Source organism: Grammomys surdaster, unplaced genomic scaffold, assembly GCF_004785775.1.
Source record: "Grammomys surdaster isolate TR1022 unplaced genomic scaffold, NIH_TR_1.0 126048, whole genome shotgun sequence".
Classification (NCBI taxonomy): Eukaryota; Metazoa; Chordata; class Mammalia; order Rodentia; family Muridae; genus Grammomys; species Grammomys surdaster.
Window position 1 is genome coordinate 2,348,136 of NW_021620860.1, and position 23,871 is coordinate 2,372,006.

Consider the following 23,871-nt stretch of genomic DNA (forward strand, 5'->3'; position numbering starts at 1 on the left):
AGAGCCAGGGCTGTAGAAAGACCTTCACTTAGAGATTTAAAAGAAATCAAATTGAAAACTGGGGTAAGACTAAACTTTAGAGTATAGGGAAAGGTATTTCAATAATCCCAGTGTTGATAATAGAAAAATGAAAAATGCATACTTATGCCAGCACTGGAGAGGTGGAGGCAGGATAATCAGGAGTTCAAGGTCTCCCTCAGCTATACAGTCAGTCTGAGGCCAGTAAGGGCTTCACGACATTGCCTAGAAAAACCGAGCAATCAACGGCAGTCTTGCTGGAAGAGTGCAGAGCCAGCAGTGCTCAGTGCCGCCAGCACAGCTTCACCTTATACTAGAAACTGGTATGGTTACCTCCTTTTCCACAAAATCCAAACTGGATCAGCCAAGCCTTTGGATAGAACAATCATTTTACAGCAAATTCAGAGAACCATACTGTAACCATGGAGGTCACGATAGGTAAATTCCAGGCAGGACAATATTTTATTTAAAAATATTCTTGAGACAGGATCTCATTTGATAGCGCTGAACTGGATATATTTAAAATTTTGTCACTGCAAAATATAGCAGCTTACACCTATAATTCCAGTACTTAGGAGGCTAAGACAGGGGAATTGCCACAAGTTCAGAACTAGTCTAGGTTACATATTAAGTGCTGAGATCAGAAGTTCACTGTCACCTAGGGAGTATACTTGAAGCCACCCTGGGATACCTGAGCACTTCCCAAAGCAAATAAATATACAGAGAGAAAGAAACAGACAGACAGATAGCCAAGAATGGGGTTCCACTCTAGAGCTTGCCCAAGACCCTGGGTTGTGTGGGGACTGAATCTGGGGAACTAAGCTAAATGCTCAGTCCCAATTAGCTAAAATTTTAATAGACTAATTAATCAATTAGCTAACTTTGAGTTCTTTATAAAAATTAAGAGTTATTTAAATTAGAAACCTGACCTTCTACTTATTATATAACAGGCATTCAATAAACAGCAGCCAATACTACAAACTCTGCAACCCATGTACAATATTAGAAATCTTAGCTGCAATGTCTGAAGTTACAGTACATTTGCGGGATAAGAAGAGCTACACTGACGGAGCCTAAGACTCCATCGAGTCTCTCAGTATTCTGCAAGCAGAGATGCTGCAGAGTAACAAGACATCTTACTGAGAGTTGGCCAGATTACCAACAAGCAGAGCTCATGCCCTTGTCCCTGCAAATCACTTTGTCTTTCTACAATCCCTTCCTTAAGGCTATGAGTTCCCTCAGGGCATCAACTAGCTTACTTTTTATACTGAGTTACAAATAAATGTTTGTTAAATAAATATCCATCATATCCACAAATGTTAAAAATTGCTAAGCAGAGTCAATCATATGAAGAATTCTAACATTTTCCTTCAACTAAGACAAACACATGAGCCCCAATGGTGTTGGCAGTACTGCAGCAAATACCAAATGAAGTGAGAATTAATACAGTTCACACCCTGTCGTGCCTTATTTAAATCACCAGCATTATACAAACATCACTGTCACCTGGCCCAATCCTGTTCCCGATGTTCTGCCCAAGGCTCCCCAGCAACTCCTACATTTTAGAGCAATTTCTTGGCACCCTGCATAGGAAGCTAATTTGATTCAAAGTGAAAGCATGAAGCTCTCACTTTAAGTTCTGTTTGCATCCCACAGATTCCTCTCATAAATGTGCTTGTCAGCTTTCCTTACCTAATGCTAAAAACCAAGTTCTTCTAAACCATTCCTTCACCTCCTCTAATAGTGACCAGGCAGATTCCTTCTTGAGTGATCACACTAGTGAAGCCAAGATTAGGGCAGTGCTTCTACACTGAGAGAAGTCTTTATTTTTCAACACAGTGGAGATGTCAAAATACCAAACAATAACAAACCACTCCTCTTTGGCAGTTAGTCAAAGAGGACAAACCCATAGCAGGCATCTCTTAATAAACTACAACTGCCCCTAGCCTGTGGACTCTCACCACTGCCTTTCTGGTGATACTACTCTCACATCCCTGTCCCTGGGGAAATGCCAGGAGAGCTCACACTGCCCTGTTTCACAAGTAAGAGGTAAAAAGCCCATAACAGCAGCAAGAAACAATCTCAATGTCAAATGCTACACAATGCCTGGGCTTCAGAGATGGAAACGATTTTCTTATTCATGTGGTCAGAGAAGCAGAAACCATTCTTTAGAACATTGTAGGATTAGCTGGGCAGTGGTGGCGCACGTCTTTAATCCCAGCACTTGGGAGGCAGAGACAGGCGGATTTCTGAGTTCAAGGCCAGCCTGGTCTACAGAGTGAGTTACAGGACAGCCAGAGGTACACAAAAAAAAAAAAAACCCTGTCTCGAAAAACCAAAACAAACAAACAAACAAAATAGAACATTGTAGGATTAATGTTCAAGGTCCACCATTAGTCACTGGACTCTGCAGGAGAAGTGGCTGCTCCAGTAGCCAGGCCAGTTTTAGGTGTGGCCTTTTGTTTGGGAACTGGAACATTCTAGTAGGACATCATATCCTAGTTGGGTGTAATAATGAACATAACTAGCAGGAGGCTGAGGTAAGAGGACAGCCTGGGCTACCTAGAAATACAAGGCCACCCTAAAATACAAGTCTAAGGGCCTGTTTAAAAAAAAGCAACAACAATAATAATTACTGTAACTACATTTTTACCTGGGACCCTGGACCTCAGGAAATAGAGAAATTTCCCATTCTTGGAGTGCATGATGGCTCTCTTAATGAACTCCACCACCGACTGGCAGCGATCTTCAAACTTGGGATGGCACCATAAGCTGAAAGTTCCTGGAATGGAAAATGCAGAGGAAATTGACAAACTCTTTTGGTGGGGTGTGGTGCTCAAGAGTCTAAGGTAGGAAGATCTCAACTAGAGAACTAGCGCACAGATCGGGCTAGGTAGCAAAACTCTAGAAATTAAAAAAGAAAAAAAGAAAAAAAGAAAACAAAGCAAACAAAAAACCTCAAATGATCTGAGAGGCTGCTTTGAACATTTTAATTTTTTGTTTGTGTTTTGTTGTTGTTTGGTTTTTTTGAGACCTGGTTTCTCTGAGTAGCTTTGGCTGTCCTGGAACTTGTTCTGTAGACCAAACTGGCCTCGAACTCACAGATATCAGCCTGCTTCTGCCTTCCTAGTACTGAGATTAAAGACATGCATCACCACTCCCTAACTGAACATCTTATTTTTTTTTAATAACTAAATTCTTAATTAAATTTTAAACAATATTTTTAACTCATTTTTTGGGGGTATGGTGGTGGCACACACCTTTAATCCCAAAGCACTCTGTAGACAAAGGTAAGTATATCTCTGTGAGTTCAAGGCCAGCTTGGTCTATAGACTGAGTTCTAGGACAGCCAAGGATACACAGAGACATCCTGTCTTGAAAAGCCAAAACAGAAAACAAACCAACAAAAGAAAAATAAAGATATCAAAAAAAAAAGTTTAGAGGGGCCAGCAGATGACTCGGGTGCTTGCCAGCAAAGATGATATCCGAGTCCTCGCCCTAGAACCAACAAAGTAGGAAGAAAGAACCGAGTCCCACAGATTCCCTGCCTACCATACACATGTAGTGGCCTATACACGTTTGAACACATGCATTTACAAAATGCATGAATTAAAAATAATTTAAAAAACCAAATCATTAGAAGAATAAGGATTTTTCCATATGTATACTACTTCTTAAATGACTTACTTCCCACATTTGTATTTATAAATGCTACATTCACCTGTCATATAATGAAGACGCACATACTATAAAGGATGTGAGAGGACCATAGTGAAAGCAAGTGGTCTCTGACCTAAACCTTCCAGTGTGCATACCAGTCACCCTTCAGGCACTCACTCTTGCATGACAGGCACGGGGAAAGCAAACTAAACTAAGTATTCCCTTCCTTCCCATGCCCAGAACGTTATGAATTTCTACCTCAAACTCCAGAGTTCCAAAGGCAAGAGGGAATCTGACCTCCTGTGACTTAATACTAGGTTCCGAAAGAATGGCCTACAAAAGAATACAATTTGGACCTAATCACTGCAGGGGACTGCAGACTAAAGTCTCTGCAGCTATCCTTACAGTGTCACCAAAAGTGATGAGGGCGTATCCCACTGCCACCAAGTACCTGAAACAAACCCTCTTTTTTTTGTTTGTTTGTTTTTTGTTTTTCGAGACAGGGTTTCTCTGTGTAGCCCTGGCTGTCCTGGAACTCACTCTGTAGACCAGGCTGGCCTTGAACTCTCGAACTCAGAAATCCGCTTGCCTCTGCCTCCCAAGTGCTGGGATTAAAGGCGTGCACCACCACTGCCCGGCTTTTTTTGTTTTTTGTTTTGTTTGGGTTTTTTTTATTGTTTTTTTGTTTTTTGATTTATTTATTTTTCATTCTGTGAGACAGCGTTTCTCTCTGTAGACTAGGCGAGGCTAAAACTCAGAGGCCCACCTGATTCTGCCTCCTGAGTGATAAGATTAGAAGTATGTACCAACATACCCTGCTTTTATTTTTTTTAATTATGTAGATCATATATAATTTTACTATTTATTAAAGATGAAAACAGCCGGGCCGTGGTGGCGCACGCCTTTAATCCCAGCACTCGGGAGGCAGAGGCAGGCGGATTTCTGAGTTCGAGGCCAGCCTGGACTACCCTGTGAGTTCCAGGACAGCCAGGGCTACACAGAGAAACCCTGTCTCGAAAAACCAAAAAAAAAAAAAAAGATGAAAACAAATTTGCATGCTCCGATGAATATGCCTGCTACTTTTACATAAAGAATTAAATCTTGGGGCTGGTCATAGTGGTGCATGGCAGGGATAAGAATCAGTTCAAATCCAGTCTTGGCAAGTCTAGGCTACACGAGATCCTGCCTCAAACAAACAAACAAACAAACAAACAAGGGTTAGGGAGATGGATCAGTGCAAACACAAGGACCAGAGTTTGGATCCCCAGAATCCTTGTAAAGCTGAGAATGGTATCACACGTCCATGTTTCCAGCACTCCTATGGCAAGATGGGAGGTTGGGGTAAGAAACTCCCTAGAAGCTCAGGCCAACTATGCTGGTGTATGCTGCACCAGAACGAGAGCGCCTGTCGTAAGGTAAGAGGTACGGACCGACATTCAAGACATCCATGGTGTCCTCTAACTTTACAGGCACCCTGCAGGGCACATCCCTGTACTTATCCACCCTCCTCACACACACAGCACCCCCCCACACATATCCACAGACAGACTGACAGACTGACAGACTGACTGGAGAGCTGTCTTAGAAGTTAAGAGCACTCACTATTTTTGCAGGATTGATGCCTAGCACTCACATCATAACTGCTGATAATCCAACTCCAGGAGACTTAATCCCTTCTTCAAGTGGTACATAAACAGACACTCAGGCCCACCCACAAAATAATAAAATTTTAAAAGGAGGGCAGGGACTACCTCAGCAAAGGTAGGAAAAGGCAAATCAGAAGAACAGCTTTCCTGGGGCAGCAGCTTACCTCTGTAGTGCTCCATCCTAGTGTGATGGGTGATACCCTGTGATCGAAAGCTGAGGCTCAGGATGTAACGAGGGTCAGAGCTGTCTCGTACCAGGAAAGAACCATCTGGCTTCCCTTTCAGTTTCATCTCTGCATCTTCCCAATTCATAGGTCCCCAATACCAGCCACACTATAAAAGATAGGAAATACTAAAGTAGTTAACAGAAATGGCAACATCCTGGGCACAATCTGTCTTACCAGGGGAGATTTCCCTCATCCTCCAAAATGTCTGAGAAGATAAAAGCCATTAACACCTGTGCCAACCATAGCCGAGAGCACCAGCTCCTTACACCCTGACTCGGTACCAGAGGACCAATCCATCTCATTACCAGTGGTCCGTAAGGACCAGAAGGAACTGGGCTGTCTACCTAGTAAAACCACCACCTTACACTATTCCAAATATCTGTCCAGCCACTGTGAATATGGAGACACAGAAACTCTTCTTCCTCTAAAAACATCGAGGACAGCACAGACAGAGCTGCTAGCCCTCAAGCGCCTACCTTTTCCAGCTCTCGAAGACTGGCTGCAAAGCTGCTTGAGTCTGGCCGGTAGAGAGGACACTGGAGGTGCTGGGGGGGCTGGCTGTGCAGAGATTCTGATGCTCTGATGGGAGCAATTCGGGGAAATGCATCTGCAGGGCAAAAGAACGGAGACCACTGTTTATCCACACTGCACCAACCCACAGGCAGACTTCCCTTCCCCAGAAGATGCTAACTGAAGAGGGGCAAGGCGTTAGAAGCTAAGCTGGGAGGGTGGAGCCAAAGCAGTGGGAAAGAGCTGATGGGCTGGAACACAAAGCTGTATGAGCTCATGTAAGCTGTGAAGGATGAGGGGGCATCCAACCCCAGGACAGCAGTAGGGAGCTGCTCACTAACCTGACTAAGGTGACTACTTCAGGGCCTTCACCAGCCTAGAGCGGTTCCAACTTCTCCCACCTCGAAGTGAAGTGCCGGTAAAGCAGCCTTGGAAATAGTGACTCGTTTACTTGCCCAGGGAGAGTAATGATTTTGCCAGGCAAGTAGAAAAGAATGCTGATTTCATTCGTTTTATTCCTTGGGTACTGGAGGCTGGCAAAGCAGGTACGGGCTACTAAATGCTTGGTACTTATTTACAAGGCTGCAGTCAATACCAAAAGCTTAGGGGAAAAACCACACAACTTTGATAACCAGCAACACAGTAAACCTCTCCACTGAACTGACATCAAGGCAATTTCTTAAGTGATATCTCCTCAGGGACTGACTGCAGCCCCAGAAGCAGGAACCAGAAATCCCAGGCTTTTATTTCTAAGAAAAGATTTACTTCCATAAGGAAACAGGTTAGAAAAGAAAGTTCTCAGACTCATTTTCAAGTTCTAGTCCAAGCAAGAGGATAAAGGCTGAGGCTTTCCATAAGCAGACTTCTCCCGTCCTTCCACTCTTATGAGCCTTGGCTCTAAGCTAAGCTAACCTGGGGCGTGGGGTGGAGGAGGCGGAGGTAGGGGGAAAGACTGCAAGGAAGACCCCATCGGAGCCACAAGGACAGATGTAGGCAGCGTCCCACTGATATCATCTACAAGAGAGAACAAAAGCAAAAGGTTCAGCAAAATGAGCACATACCCGCGAGGTGCAGGCAGAGGAGGAGAGGCTGTCAGGCTGCCCTCTGGGGCAAGGTAGCCTGGCCTTCATGCTATCTTTACGCACGGGCAAGTCTTCCTAATCAGCTTGGCTTTGCTTAGAAAGCAGGAGAGTGAGGCTGCTCCTAAAGCAGCTCAGGAGCAACAGACTGAGGGCAGGGACATGGTGACGCTACTCAACACATGGACACTTGCTTCATGCAAATAAGATGCCCACCCATTCAGGGGCCTACAGACATGACAGGGGTGTGGAGAAAGGGATGGAAAATAATTGGGTCATCAACAGAAACCCTTGACCTTATCTGGTCCATGACCAAAGAGCTCACCCTCCCTACAGGGCAAGATGGCAAACGGGTGGGTTAGAGACTATACCTAGGAGGCTGAGGCTTCTTCTTGGAGGAGGAGGGGGAGTTGGAGGGTGTGGAGAGGTCAGGCCCCGCTGAGAAATGTCCACGTCCACAAGCGACACTGTCTCACCTGAGGGATTCACATAGCAAGCATGTTACAGAAGCAATGTCCAAAGCTGAAGCCAAAAGGAAAGGGTAACAAAGGGCAAGCAAGGGAGGCCAGAGGGCAGAGGGTCCCTAAGCAAGGGAGGCCAGAAGGCAGAGGGTCCCTAAGCAAGGGAGGCCAGAGGGCAGAGGTTCCCTAAACTCTCCAAGCTGGAATTACCCTGAACACCAATTGTCTTAAAATCTAGTTGTTGCTGGGTTGTGGTGCACACACCTTTAATCCCAGTACTTGGGAGGCAGAGACAGGTGGATCTCTGAGTTCTAGACTGTCAGCTTGGTCTACAGAGTTTCAGGACAGCCAGGGCTACACAGAGACAAGATTTGTCTCAAAAAAACAAAAGGAAAAAAAAGCTCAGCTGTTCTGGGTTAGCAAGGGGCTCAGAGGTCAGGAGCCTTGCTATTCTTGCGCAGATCCACATTTGTTCCCCACACCCACACAGTGGCTCATAACCACCCTAAACTCCAGTGCCAAGACATTTAGTGCCCTCTTCTGCCCTCTGCAGGCACCAGGCACACACACAGTATACACACTTAGGCAAAACAACTCATCTACATAAAGAAAAATAGAAAGGGTAGGATGGCTCAATAGAAAAAGAGGCTTGCTAACAAATCTGATAATCTTCTTTTTTTTTTTTGGTTTTTCGAGACAGGGTTTCTCTGTGTAGTTCTGGCTGTCCTGGAACTCACTCTGTAGACCAGCCTGGCCTCGAACTCAGAAATCCACCTGCCTCTGCCTCCCAAGTGCTGGGATTAAAGGCATGCGCCACCACCGCCCGGCTGTTTTGTTTTGTTTTTTGGTTTTGTTTTGTTTTTTGGGTTTTTGTTTTTGTTTTTATTTTCTGATAATCTAATTTCAATGCCAAGTCCTGTATGGCAGAAAAAAACCTGATTCTTGATAAGTGTCCCCTGAGCTCCAAATGCATGATGTGCCACACTCATTCTCACTGTGAGCCTGACAGTGAGAACACTGTCCAGTGCTCTTTCTGCTACTGACTTACCTTGAATAGGGGCTCTAGTTCTGAAAAGGAATCTTTTTTTTTATCAAATAAAACCATGCTAAGTGCTGGGCCAGGGAGGAGGTTCGACATACAAAGTGCCTGCCTCCAAACCAGAAGACCCAAGTTCAACTCCTACAGTTGTCTTCTGGCTTCCTCATATGTGTGTTGTGACTTACACATATGCATGCACATGCATTAAATGTTTAAGAAAAGCTGGGCAGTGGTGGCACACGCCTTCAATCCCAGCACTTGGGAGGCAGAGGCAGGCGGATTTCTGAGTTCGAGGCCAGCCTGGTCTACAGAGTTGAGTTCCAGGACACCCAGGGCTACACAGAGAAACCCTGTCTCAAAAAACTAACTAACTAACTAACTAACTAACTAACTAACTAAATGAGTGTTTAAGAAAGAACGCTGGGTAGCACGGCTGTCTATGTCTTTAAACCAGACAAGAAGGGGATGGAGATGGGAGGAGGTCAAGGTCAGCCTCTGCCACACATTTGAAGCCTGCTTGGACCTTAAACAGAACTGAAGTCATCTGTGGAAGTTTTAGGACGCAGGCTATGGACTGCTGTCAGTCTCACTGCCTTGAACAGTGAGTGTCCAACCGGCATGGACAAGAATCCATGTTAGAAAGTCTAGGATATCACTTACAGGTGTGCTAAGGCTCTGCCTTAACCTGAAACTAAAATCTACATGCTCCTAAAGAGGAAGCAACTATTAACTAGAAAAGTATGTAACCAATAAGATAAGCAGTTCTGTTTATGGGGACCCACTACAGTAAATGTCTACAAGATGTCGTTTGTTTTAACAACTCACTGGAACCTATACAGTTGGGGACCCACTGGCCTGGAAATGTCCATTCTAAATCATAATTCCTCTAAATCACCTTTATAGGGGCCATAATATCCAAAGGAGTTAAAGATTAGCATTTTAAATTTGGTTAATTAGTTTTTTAGATAGAGTCTCACTATGTAGCTCTGATTGGCCGAAACTCTCTACATAGACTACACTGGCTTTAAACTTTGCAATCCTCCTCCCTCTGCCTCCCAGGTGGTGGAATTACAGGGGTAGGTTACCACACCCAACCAAAAGACTATTTTATAAAGGGCTTCTCACACTTGAGACAATGTGAAAAAGACCTTTTACAGCTTCTACTCAAGCAGGAGCTTTACACATGACTGACAGAACAAGTCCCTCTCTGAAGAGTTTCCCATATGAGATGGTATGGCAGTGACCCATTACCAAGACACTCAACAGCCTTCTTACTTTAGCCACTGTGTGCCCGCTCCAAGAGGACAGCCTTAAATTAGACACAGTGAAGAGCACTAACAGCTGCCAGAACTGCCAGCCCCTAAAATGGTAAGACAAGAGCTCACACAGTCGCCAGTGCCCTAAGTCTTTAAACCAGACCAGATGCTCATGGGTCATTTTTATTAGATAATCTATGAACTTCCTTGGAAGCTGGGACAGGAATTACGACTTCAGGAGAGTCTTTTATGCATTGCAAGCTTATATCGTAGTAATTCCTGCCTTTAATTTATATGTAATAACTCTGAACTATGTAACTGCTAGGGCTATCCTATTACCAAGCCGCCTTTACCTTCCAGTGTAGTGGATCTGAAATCAAAGCACACACTCCACATGCCAGAAAAACATCCCCAAACCCAGGGGCATGGGATGAAGGAAATTATTGCAGACAGCCAGAGAGGAGACAAGAGCTCCTCCAGCAACACATATGAAAGGGTGCTTCCTGAGAAGTCTCAGGACACTCTTTCAGTTGTCAGAGTAGAGAGAAAGACAGAATCCTTACCTGTGAACAAGGGGCTGAAGGAGACCGGAGAAAAGGCACTTTGAGTTCTTGTCAACCTGGGTTTCCTAGGGAGAAATGAACACATATGCACTTAAATCACTAGAACACTGGATTCCAGATGTCCTGAAATAATACCCTTTATTACAGACATATTGGCAACACTTCTGTAATAAAGCCTAAAATTTAAAGGAGGATGAAATAATTAAGGCAATTCCTTAAATAGATTTGGCTTCTAAATTCACCAGCCTACAATAGCTACAATAGCAGTCCCTTGGGTCCTGACATGCCCAGCACAGAGGAATGAAACACCTTGAGTGGTAATTACTAAGTCTATTTCACAAGGAAGAGTTTGGATGCGGAGTTGATTTTCATCTGAACGCCAACCAAAAGCCTTTAGGCCTGAGCAGCTGCCAACCTGGAGCAAAGGGTTGACTTTAAGACAAGACGGTTCCATACGGAGTCAGTCAAGAGGCAGAGAGCACGCCCTGGGTAGGGAAGGGCACTAAAGGATACACTGCCATCTTCAATCATGAGCACCTCTCTGCTCATGGCCCTGAGATGTGACCCTAGGCCATGGCTAACAGGGTCGTCTTAGGGTAGCTCTACCCGGCACCCAAGTATACCCTCCCCTACTCCTGAGTCACACAGCTCTGCTTTCTTGTTCTCCAGAAACCACCTTCCATTACACACCAAGGTAACAATTTATCTGTTTCAAGTAGTTTTTCAGCAAACAGTGAAGAACAAAAGATGCTAACACAGACTTTCCAGCCAGAAATGTGTGGAAATGTATTCTCATTCACCTCAAGATGACAAAGATTTTACAGAGGTGGTAGGAATAGGCTCATGCTCACAAAGGGTGAGGGGTAAGTTCTGATGACTACATAAATCTGTCAAAAATCAGTCAGGCCAGACTGGAGAGATGGCTCAGTGGTTAAGAGCACTGGCTGCTCTCCCAGAGGTCCTATGTTTAATTCCCAGCAACCACATGGTGGTTCACAACCATCTGTAATGAGATCCAATGCCTTATTCTGGTGTGTCTGAAGACACTGACAGTGTATTCATAGATAGATAGATAGATAGATAGATAGATAGATAGATAGATAGATAATCTTTTAAAATAAATCAGTCAGGCCAGGTATGGTGATGCACACCTTTAATCTCAGTACTCAGTAGACTGAGACAGGCCAGCCTAGTCTATATAATGAATTCCACGATAGCCAATAGCCAGGACTACATAATAGAAAAGAAAAAGAAAAAAAGCAGGTGGGCACAAAGACATACACCTTTAATATCAACATTCTGGAGGCAGAGTTCCAGGCTAGCCTGATCTATATGGTGAGTTCCAGGTAGTTAAAGCTTCAAAGTCAGACCCTGTCTGAGACAAAACAAAAAGGGTCAAAAAAAAAAATCAATACATGTGGACACCTAAAAAAGGTAAATTTTGTGACATAAAACTTATACCTCAGCTGGCAGTGGTGGTGCATGGCTTTAGTCTCTGCACTCAGGGCAGAGGCAGGTGGATCTCTATGAGTTCAAGTTCAAGGTCAACCTAGTCTACAGAGTGAGTTCCAGGACAGCCAGGGCTACACAGAGAAACCCGGTCTTTTTTTTTTTTTTTTTTTTTTTTTTTTTTGGTTTTTCGAGACAAGGTTTCTCTGTATAGCCCTGGCTGTCCTGGAACTCACTCTGTAGACCAGGCTGGCCTCGAACTCAGAAATCCGCCTGCCTCTGCCTCCCAAGTGCTGGGATTAAAGGCATGCGCCACCAACGCCCGGCAGAAACCCTGTCTTGAGAAACCAAACAAAACATAAAACCATTTGCTTTTTAGGGCCCACACACAGCCTCATTAGTCAAGTGCCTGCCTATCATACACAATGCTCTGAGTCAACTCCCCGCCAGCATCACCATATTTTTAAACCTATGTATCTGTTTTTATCATATGCGTGTGTGTTTGTGTGTCACATTATGTGGGTATTCATTGAAGCCAGAGAAGGAGATGGGACCCTGGAAGTGAGTGCAGTTACAGGCTCCTACGGGTGCTGCGGTCTGAACTCAGTGATCTGGAGGAGCATCACGTGCTCGCAACTCTTTGAGTCATCTCTCCAGCCTCAATACAAAACCAAAAACCGTATTTATGCTTTTTGGTTTTGTTTGAAACAGAATTTCATGTAGCCCAGGCTAGCCTCTAACTCACTAAGTAGGTGAAGATGAGCTTGACCTCCCTTTGCCTCTACCTTTCAAGAACTGGGACCACAGATCCACGACAGTAGGCCCAGTTTTACTTTTTTTTTTTTTTTCGAGACAGGGTTTCTCTGTGTAGCCCTGGCTGTCCTGGAACTCACTCTGTAGACCAGGCTGGCCTCGAACTCAGAAATCCCCCTGTCTCTGCCTCCCAAGTGCTGGGATTAAAGGCGTGCGCCACCACCGCCCGGCTTTTCTTAACTTTTTTAGATTAAATTTTATTCATTTTAATTATGTGTGTCTGTGCATGTGTTTGCACATGTAAATACAGACATCATTGGAGGCCAGAGGTATCAGATCCCCTGGGGCTGGAGTTTCAGGTAATTGTGAGATTCCTGACTTGGGTGCTGGAATGAACTCGGGTCTTGTGCTCTTAACTACAGAGAGCCGTCTCTCCCACTCCTGCTTTTATGTTTTAATGTAGATGCCTGAATTCGCAAAACACAATTTCAAAACCAGACTATGACGAGATGAGTCAGAAAGCTGCGAGCTGGATGTGGTGCTGTGTACTGAGTCCAGCTGGATGTGGTGCTGTGTACTTAGTCCAGGCAGCACTTGTGAAACAGAGGCCGGAGGGCTACCTCAAGTCCAAGGTTCAGTCTGGGCTGCGTAACAAAAAACAAAAAAACAAAAAACAAAAAAACAAAAAACAAACAAAAAAAACCAACCCCACACATCTTTAGTGATGCAGACACAGACCTCTGACTTCAAACTGGCCTCATCTGTGGAATGGGTCCCAGGCTGGCCACAGCTACAGAGACGTCTCACAGAGACGAGCCACAGGCAGCCTCCTTCTAAGAGATCTACCAATCCACACTGGAATATAGCTGCAGCCCACACAGCAGACATGGCCACATAAAAGCAAGATACAACCACACATGGTCTCCATTTATAAAAGTTGCTCATGACTACAGCTTAGCGCCAACAACCCAAAGGAAAGTTAAGCCCACTGGACATGAACTTACAGCATCTGAGGAGCTTCCAAGCTGACTTTTATTTGATAACTTGTAGGTACAACATTAAACTCAGCAAGCAGAAACCCAAAGCACTGGCCTTTCAAAGGTTCACACCTCAGCCACTTGGCAGTTTGCCTCTTCTCAAAGGAAACTGCATCACTCTGCCATCTGCCCACGCAGGGACGAGTCTCCTTGTGCCAAGCTCTGAGGAAGGGCAGTATCCAAGCAGTCTTGCGGGGGCCTCTCACTTGAGCTCATCTTCTCTCCCACCCCCGACATTTTGAAAAAGAAAAAAAAAATCATAGTTTCTAGGATCTAGAAAAAGAAAAACATCTGAATTTAAACCCAGGCAAACCCATCTGAAAGTACTAGATGGTTTTCCTGGTAAAGATGGGTGCTTTGTGACTTGAAGCTAAAAGGTAGAAGGTAGAAGGGGTTGCATGGTGGACAATAACTGTGTACTTCCTTCTCTCTTTAGGGAGATGCTGCCTAACCGAAAGCCCACTTTCTCAAGGACCCTGGGAGCACTGTAATGTCAGCCACTCACTGACTATCTGGAAGTCTATCTAGATGACTGAAACACAAAGCAATGAAGTGATAACACAGACTTGAGGATGGCAGTTCCTTGGGGACAACACAGACTGAGGACAGCAACACTTGAGTCCAGATAAAGCAGAGCTAATACTGTACCTATTTACCAAGCTTAATGATGAGTGCCTGTCTCGGTATGTAGTTATTACTTTAGTACAAATATTTTCTGTATCCCCTTTTTTATATAGTAAATATCTAGGATGATAAAAACTCATTTCTAAGCTACTTCTGACCCTTCTGCCTGATCTCCTCAGGGCTAGGGTTACAAGCATGTACCACTATACACGTTTATGAGGTGCAATATGCCTGGTTTATGAAGCACTGGGGATTAAACTCAAGGCTTCATTCATTAAAGGCAAGCACTCTACCAGCTAAACTACATATATCCTAGGCCTCCAAATACACATATTTGGCAGTGCTGGGAATTTAACCCAGGGCTCTGAGCAATCGAGACAAGCACTCTACCGATTAAGCTACATCCCTAGCCCAAATAAACATTTCAAATTAACCCTCCATACTATTATATTCATGGGTTAGTAACGACTTCCCACATCAAGTTGAAAACACTGGGGAATAAAATTAAAGTACTTTAACTTTGCCAGTGGGCCACTTTCATCTTAGAACAGACTTATTGGAGAGGTAGGCTAAGGAGGATTTGGTAGGTGACTTAAGTGAGTGGGACTTTAGACAGAGGTCTTTGGGGAGCTTGCTGTCCTGCTTTGAGTCAGGCGTGTCATTGCCTGAACTGTAGGTAAGAGAACAACACTATCCATTTCCACTCTGCAAGTGATCTGCATTGCAACAGATTCATGAGATAAGGAGTTAGAAGCGTTAGACTAAACAGGACAATAGCACACAGATGTAACCACTGGCCAGTTTTCAAATTCCTTGGAACCTAAAATACAAACAATGAATCATACTGTATACCACCCCTGTCCATAAATCCCTCTATCCCTAAAACTTACATGTATCCTTTCCCAAAGCACCTTACAAACTAAGATGCCCAAACACTAGACTCTGCGGCTCCAATACACCTCTGCCCCTGCTAAGGCACTCAGTGCCAAGTCAGGCAGCCTGTGCCATTTCCAGCACATCATAAGCCAGTGTCTGTTCATGTGCTACAGGCACAAAAACCATGTGTTCATTTTTACTTCCAATACACAGACATCTGTGCAGCAAGGTCAGATCCAAAACTCTGTTGTAAACCAACTACAAAAGCGATAGAGGAACTCCTAGGGAAAAGCCAAGGGCCACAGTCTAATCCGAAAACCTCAGGAATGACTTTGGCAAGGAGAACCTTAAAGGCGCAAGAATCAACTGGAGAGACAAAAAAATTTAAAGCCAGAGAACTTATTCTGTGAGAGCTGACAACCACACGTAGTTTGTAAAAAGGTAGTCTGAAAGGCCAACAGAACATGAAACAAAACCCCAAACACAGCTTACAACACTACAGTATCACCTTGCTTTCAGCATGTCATGTTATGACTCTAGGCCCGTTTGAGCCTAGCTGCTATGGCAACACATGCCTGTGATTCCAGCACTTGGGAGATGGAAGCAGGAGATTCAGTTCGAGACTAGTCTTGAGCACATACAGAGTAAGTTTGAAGCCATCCTGAGCTATACAAGACCAGGCATAATGGTATACACATCTATAATCTCAGAGCTCAGGAAGCTGAGACAGGAAGATAAACTGGCCAGTCCAGACTGAAATTGTGAGACTGTATCTCAAAAGGACAGTGGGGTGGAGGGAAGAAAAGGGGCTGAGGATGGATCGGCTGTCACTTGCTGCTCTTCCAGAGGATATGTTTGGTTCCAGCACCCAAGTCAGGCTCACAACTGCCTGTGACAGCAGACCCACCCTTGAGACCCAATGTCCTCGTCTGACCTCATCAGACACCTATTGTGTTTGCAAGTACATACAGACAGACACATTTTTAAATCTTGTTTAATAAAACCAAAAGTAAGAATAAAGAAACAAAATAACAGCAATAAAATACACCCCTCCCCCAGCTCTCAAGACCCAAAGAAACAGTTAAGTCTCTGCTGTCGGCCAAGTCTATCCATGACAGCAGGGCCCCAAACTCATGCCAAAGCAGCCTCACCATCCAGAATTGCACCTTTTTTCCACAAACAAATCAAAAATCACTACAGAATTGCTTCCATTTCTCCACTACACAACCATGAAGACTGCCAGGAACAGCCTCAACTGTTAAACTCAGTAAACAAACCCTGTAACAAGGCACCTATTCCCAACTGAGCGTGTATTATGTGATGATTCAAACAGGGCAGATACATGCTATTCTTCACCGAATCTGAAGAAAGACAATCAGCTCAACATATGTGAAACAGACAAGGAAACTCCACTGTTTTTCCTGAAATAGCAAAGTTCTATATTATACCAAGGCCCACAGGCATGAAGCCCAGCTTTCTGAATTTTGACATATGTGTGGTATAAGGCCTAGCCCAGCTCACAAGAACAGAAAGCTGATTAGTTGGCAAGCTCAATCTTACTTCACTTTAAAGAGTTCTCAAAGTGAACTCATACTATTATTTTTTTTAATAGAAAAAAAATTTGAGACAGGATTTTTCTATGTATTTGTGGCTAGCCTGGAACTTGTTATACAGACCAAGCTAGCTTCCAACTCAGAGATCTGCTCATCTCTGCCTCCTGGGTCCTGGGGTTAAAGGTATGTGTGCCATCATGCCCAGCTACATTCGTTCATTCATTCATTTATTTATTTATAAAAAAAAATTGGGGGTGGATGCAGGCATGTGGAGGTCAAAGGACAACCTGTGAGGGTCAGTGCTCCCCTTCCACCATGTAAGTCCCAAAATGGTTCCAACTCAAAGCCATCTGGCCTTGCAGAAAACACCTTTATCTGTTAAGCTATCTTGCTGACCCTCATACTACTCTTTTGCTTTTAAAGATTTATAGATTTTACGTGTGTGTGTGTGTGTGTAGACATGTGTACATGGGAGATCAAAAAAGGGCATTTGATCTCCTGAAGGTGGAGTTACAGACGGTCAGGAGCTACCTGACCTGGGTGCCCAACCTGGGTATGTGGGAATCAAACTCTGAGCTTCTACAAGATCAGCAAGTGCTCGAATCTTCTAAGCCATCTCTACAGTCCTGTCCTCATTCCGTCCCCCCACCCCTGTTCTACTCTTAGGACTTGTATATCTGGGCAGTTCCACTTAAGGAACTCAAAAGGAAGTTGAGTTGTTCACCAATAGAATTTTGACTGCTAAGCCTTATAAAAATGACTGTTAGGAAATTCTCATTGAAATTGACAGCTGTGGGAAACCTGTAGCTGGGAAGGTAGAGGTTGAGTAAAGCAGAGAGAATTATGCCTAGAGGTTACCATAAATGCCCCAAATTACATAGCAAACACAGCAGAGACCCATAATTACCTTCAAGCAGTGCAGACACAGAAGCCTCGTAACTGGCAAAGAGCTGAGTCTCCTCAGAGCTTCAGGTGCTACCATTTAAAGCAAGAGAACAAGTGCAAACTCCAGGCCCCTGTTCTTCCCAACAAGAGAGGACTTGCTTAGGAGACACAGATCCACAGAAATCACAACTACCCTGGCCAGACTTACAGGGTTCTCACAGCCTAGAGGCTGCCAACAAGACTGGCACAGTAAGTGTGGAGAAGACAGAAGCAGCACCAAAGCTCAGCAGAGAAAAAAGCCCCAATTCAATCTTATTACTTCTCTTCCAAAAAGCATAAAATATTCCATGCAGTTTTCACATCTTCCCTCTGCTCCTGTAAGGACATGAACAGGACAATTCACAGCTGTCCCACTTCACAGATGAAAGGGGAAGACAAAGATGACAAGTCTGCCCTCCATACCACAGCTAATGCTCAACTTCCAAACAGAACCCAGACTTTCCTAATTCTCTATACAGCATGCTGCCTGCAAATAGCAGTCAACCAAATGTTTACACACAAATACCTAGCTCTTCTCCAATTCATCAGAAAAAGCTCTTGGACCAAAAAATGTATTTCTCCACTGCCCTGAACTAAGCTTCTTTGCAGAGGTACAGCCAAATTTGCTCTGCAGCAGAAACCTGTATTGCGCTTAGAGTAAGGGTTGGTGACAGAGCAGCCAATGACCATTACATTCTATATAATGGTATATGCCTTTTCCACTTCCTAATCTATTATATGTAGCAGCTAATTTCACGCCACACCTCATACTTGTCATCTCGGGAATCTTAGAGCAAGTCTTGGTCAATGTGGAACAAAGGCAAGACAAACCACAAGAAAATGATCAATCCATCCTATGCCCTTCCCCACAGCTCCAGGCCTGCCCTCACCCTCAGTGAGTGCACATGTCATCCACACTGAGAAGTGGAGCTCAGATACAGAACCTACTGGGGGGGGGGGGGGCCCGGGGGCACAGGGAACTGTTTCAGTAACCACACACTTTTCAAGACCTGAGCTCTCAGCAGGAATTTACACACACACATCACACACACACATCACACACATCACACACAAATAATAAAAATAAAACAGGCCCTACCAAAAGGGGTACACATGGGGGCAAACAACCAGGGATGTGGTTTGGCCCACGGCACAGATGTTCAGAAATGACAACAAAGCCAAAATATCTTATCTTGGAGTATTCAAGTTCCCTTGAGAATCCATGTCCAAGAATGGATGGTTTGTGAAGGAGGATAAACTAGGGAGCTTTAAAAAAATTAAGACTGGGCCCAGCCATACTTATCTTTCAACGTTCCCCCTACCCTCCAAGAGTCTAGTGCTCAGTAAAGTTATCAACTTGTCTGCCCTTTGCCCTTAGTCTGTCTCTGTATGTTTCAAGAATACATCACATAACCATACCAAGACCAATTCCAGTCAGGCACAATGGCAGCAGGCCTGTAATCCTGGCCCTTGGGAGGAGGTAGGAAGAAAGATCGAGAGATCCAGACCAGTCTGTGCTACTTAGTGAATTAAAAGCAAGCCTGATCAACATAATAAAACCTTGTCTAAAAAACAAAACAAAAGCCACCAATTCAAGTCTAAGCAGATTCAGAACTACAATTCACAATGTTATACCACAAGGTAAGACTCATTCATGGCTGCAAAACCTGACAGCTTTCTAAACTGACATTACAGAACTATGCTCCAGTCAAAAGTCTAGCCACTTCTTAGAAATTCAGAGGAAACAACTCAACATTTAAGTTTGGAATTGCCATTAATTGGCCTAGAAGTCAATGGGTCTACCTCCCCTAGAATGCTCACATCTGTGAGACAGTAAGCATAAAGCCCTTCTCACAAAGTGGTCAGCACACAGGCTTCAGACAGCAAATATCTAGGAACAACCAGGAGAATAAGAAAGGAGGTGCCCAGCTAATCGCTGGCCAGATTCCTCAGGCTATTTGCATGCATGTACTTGTGAAGAGAGTGGAGGCAGGTGCACAGGGAGAACAAGCAAGATGATCAAGATAATAACAGGCAGGTGATTGACACCAGCTTTTCGCCCCAAGGCTACACATTTCCAGCAACCTCCCAGCAACGTTAGTAATAACAGACATGGGAGGGGGTGCTTAAAAAGTGGGGCCAGTCCAGGGATGAAAGGTGAGGCCGGGCTTCAAATCATCCCCAGCAAGAGACGCTAACCCACTGAGAAGTGTCACAGAGTGTGAACTCTCCAAGAGTGAAAGCTGTTTCCACAATTAGCTCTGATCTAATGCGAGATGTCACCACCTTTAGTCCCAAGTGTCTGCCTCCTCCTGAAGTCCACAGCTTGAGAACTGATAGCATCGTGTTAGCAGTAGGGGAAACGAGGGAAACGAAACAAGAAATGGAACTTTGTCGCCTGGCCACCCCCCCCGCCCCCACCCCCGCTAAGCCAATCTCACCTCCCCGCATCCAGCTCCCGGACCGCAGAGCCTCCCATGTCTGTCAGGCTCGAAGCTGAAGCTGCCAGATCTCCCGAAGGCCTCTTGCCGGACCCATCCCCACCGCCCGAGCCGCCGTTGCAGCTCTTCGTGCGAAACAGGCGACTGAGGCGGATTTTGAAGGAACCCTTCCGAGAAGGGCCTGCCAGGGGCCGGAGGGGCCCGGGAGGCGGCGGCGGTGGGGGAGGTTGCTGCTGCTGCTCCCCTCGGCTCAGGCGCCCTGGAGGGACCAAGTCCTGCAGCGGAAAGGGCACCGGGGGTAGTTCGGGGCCCGGAGGCTGCAGCAGCAGCCGGCCACCCACTCCTCCTCCTCCACGGCCCGGGCTGCTGAGCTCCTCTTCCGAGCAGCTGTTAGTCTCCAGGCTCTCGGCCTCCGATTCCAAGCCTTCCAGGACCAGCAGCGCGTCGCTCGTCTCCGTGGGGTCCTCCCCGGCCTGCGGGGCGGCAGCAGGCGGCGGGGGTTGCGGCGGCGGCGGCTGCGGGGGGCACGGGCACGGACAGCAGCCTCCGCCGGCAGTCTTGATCCCCGGCCCGGCCGGCTGTCCGAGCCCCAGGGCCGCCAGCTGCGCCTCTAGTCCAGCCACCGGACCCCAGGTCCGCTCGAGCGCCAAGCCCGGCGGGAGGGCCTTGGGATCCAGCGCACAGCGGTGCCGGGGACACAGCAGTTCCGAGGGTCCCGGCTCCGGGGCCGCCTCCGCGTCCTCCTCCTCCGGCGGCCGCCCCACGTTGCGGAACACCATCAGCTGCGGCGGCCGGGCGCCCCGCGAGCCGGGCCGTGCGAGGAAGGGTGGCGGCGACGGGCCATGGCCCGGGGGCGGCGGCGGCGGGCCTGGCTCAGGGGCCGCCTCTCCATAGCCGAGGAGGCGGCTCAGGACCCGGTACGAAGCGGCCGCCGCCGCCGCCTCGCCGTCCCGGAGCTCGGCCCCCTGCATCGGGGTGAGGGAGGGAGGGCGGGCGGCTGGGAGCCGGGCTGGGTGGGGACTAGGCCGGGCCCCGCCGGAGCCCCGCCCGCCGCGGCCCCCGGAGCGACAGCGCTAACGGCCGCCGCGGCCTCTGCCTCATAGAGGGGGCGGGGGGCGCGCGGAGCCCAGCGCGAGCCCAGGCCGCGCGCCGCCGCCGCCGAGGACCGCCCCGAGACGTCACTTCCTGCCCAGGTCCCGCCCCCTTCCCCAGGGTACGCAGCGTCGGTCTCCACTATGCCTGACGTTGCTCTCGGGCCTGGTAGCTATTGGCCGTCTGCTGCTTCTGTGGCCTCCTTGGTCTCCGGCACCGACCCCTGCCTTTTCACTTCCTGGGCGCCCAGGCCCTGTCCACCCTCCTGTGTAGAGCAGTGCAGGCCTTGGGACCCGGGTCTGGACCTGGAAGAGGGTCGCGGCCCTTGGCACTGTCTGTGGGTCTTGTCCCATCTACGCTGCCTGGGGTGTGTGACCTTGGCCAAGTCATTTCATAAATCTGAATCTTCTTTGCTAGCATCCGATGAATTGTGGAATGACTACATAAAAATGTGTTGTAGGTCCTGCAGTGTGCTCTTCCATGCTAAAACAACTGGTTCTTTGGGGGAAGACAGAGTGTGTATACAGTTAACATAATCTCACCATGAATTTGACTGAAATAAAGGATGTAGAGTACATAGGTTCCAAGAAATAAAAATATACAATAGCCAATTCTGTATAACGGGTTGCCAGATGCTACTTACACTGGCTGTTGTCATAGTGCATGTGTCATGTTAAGGATAGACTCCAAGACGTGGCTCGTGCTAAGCAGCAATTGGACCACCAGACCTCATTCCCAGCCCTTCCCAAACTGGTGACAAGTGAGTGACCAAAGAGTGTAATTGTAACCAGAATTTTTACTAATATTTTCCTTTGTTGATGCAAGAGGACAGTGAAAAAAGCAAAACCTGATCAAATCGTCAATCATGGGGGCAACTTTGCTGAGTCAGAATTGGTTTCAGTGACTGGGAGAGTTTCTTCAACGTTTTGTGCTTTTCCTAATGTAACACCTACAGATTATACAGGAGATGTAAATCAGAACCGCCCTCATAATCTCCATCACTTAGAAAATGTATGTGTTTGCACATGTGTGTGCAGAACCCCAGAAAGGCATCAGATCCCCTAGAACTGTAATTATTAGCGGCCGTAAGTCACTGGACATGGGTGTGAACTGAGTTCTGACCCTCTGCTAGAGCAGGACAAGCTGCTGTCTGCTGAATTTGTTTATGGACAGGGTTTCTCTGCATAGCTGTACTCTGTAGATCAGGCTGGCCTCGAACTCAGAAACATGTCTGTGCTGGGAATAAAGCTGTGTGCCATCACCACTCAGCTCCCTACACTCCTCTTGTTTTTAAGACAGGGACTCTCACAAGTATAAGGACTTGAGTTTGGATCCCCAGCACAGGATAAAAGCCAGGCAGAGCAGCACATGTCTGTGAGCTTGGCACTTGCGGTGGGGTGGATCACCTGGAGCTCGATGACCAGCCAACCTAGTCAAACTGATGAGCTCCAGAATGAGGAACAGGCACATTACAGAGCTGTCTTCCCAGCCCATGGGGCCACTTTGAAATAGAAGTTTGCTCACAGCCTGTGATTGTAAAGATTTATTTACATATATTTCTCTGCACACCAAAGACAGCATCAGACCCATTATAGATGGTTGTGAGCTGTCACGTGGCATGCTGGGAATTGAACTCAGGACCTCTAGGAAGAACAGCCAGCACTCTTAACCACTAAGCCATCCCTCCAGCCCCACAACCTGTAATTGTAACTGTGCATGCTTAGGATAGAGAGAAAGCTCCTCTGTGGGACATATAGGCCCTGATGGTCTCCCCACTGCCTATGTCTTACACATTGCCCACCAAGCTGTATCTTGTCTATCCCCTGCAGTTCAGTTCCGCTGACACTGACCGCCATTTTCAACATAGATAGGCATTTCATCTGTTATTTGCCACACCGTTTTTTTTTCTGCAGTGTCAGGAAGCAAATCCAGTGTTTATACTTCCAAAGCAAAACTGTAGCTCGACCAGTGAGCAACACATCCTGTCTAACTAATCGCCTTTCTCAGATCACTTTCTCCTCTTTGCGTGCTTGGCGAACTGGCCAGCCTTCAGATTGAACTCTCTCCTCACGACACCAGGAAGATGTACCTTCTCTCTGAACTTGAAGACCAAGTCTTTGTTACACTTAATTGCACATGTGTAATTTGATTTAAAATTCTGTCCAGACTAGAGAGATGGCTCAGCAGTTAGGAGCACAAACTGCTCTACCAGAAGACCCAAGTTCAATTCCCGGCTCCCACACCAGGCAACTCACAGCCAGCCGCCTGTGACCCCAGTTCCCTCTAGCTTTCACATGGGCTTACCCACACAAAGGTAATGAAAATAAAGTAAGTCCCGGAGCTGGAGTCCCGGAGCTGGAGTCCCGGAGCTGGAGTCCCGGAGCTGGAGTCCCGGAGCTGGAGAGATGGCTCAGTTCAGAGCACTACTTACTCTTCTTGTGGATCACAGTTCAATTCTCACCACCTACACTCACAAAGGTCTAATTCCAGCTCCATGGGATCAGATGCCCTCTTCTGGACTCCTTTAGCACCAGACTCACACATGGTAAATAGACAAGCAAATACAATAGCTATCAAGCCAGGCGGTGGTGGCGCACATCTTTAATCCCAGCACTTGGGAGGCAGAGGCAGGCAGATTTCTGAGTTCGAGAGTTCGAGGCTAG

The 23,871-nt window shown here is 46.4% G+C and overlaps 1 protein-coding gene across 1 annotated transcript in view; it reads right to left on the reverse strand.

The window, feature by feature from the left end:
* Positions 1 to 21,087, reverse strand: part of Socs7 (suppressor of cytokine signaling 7) — a 36,283-nt gene extending 15,196 nt beyond the window's left edge. Inside the window, exons 1-7 of the mRNA XM_028755133.1 lie at positions 20,117 to 21,087; positions 10,460 to 10,524; positions 7,512 to 7,616; positions 6,974 to 7,075; positions 6,028 to 6,158; positions 5,489 to 5,657; positions 2,672 to 2,800 (exon numbers count right to left, since the gene is read on the reverse strand). Coding sequence (XP_028610966.1) covers positions 2,672 to 2,800; positions 5,489 to 5,657; positions 6,028 to 6,158; positions 6,974 to 7,075; positions 7,512 to 7,616; positions 10,460 to 10,524; positions 20,117 to 21,087 — 1,672 coding nt within the window. The remainder of the gene's footprint in view (positions 1 to 2,671; positions 2,801 to 5,488; positions 5,658 to 6,027; positions 6,159 to 6,973; positions 7,076 to 7,511; positions 7,617 to 10,459; positions 10,525 to 20,116) is intronic.
* Positions 21,088 to 23,871: the final 2,784 nt, after the last annotated feature.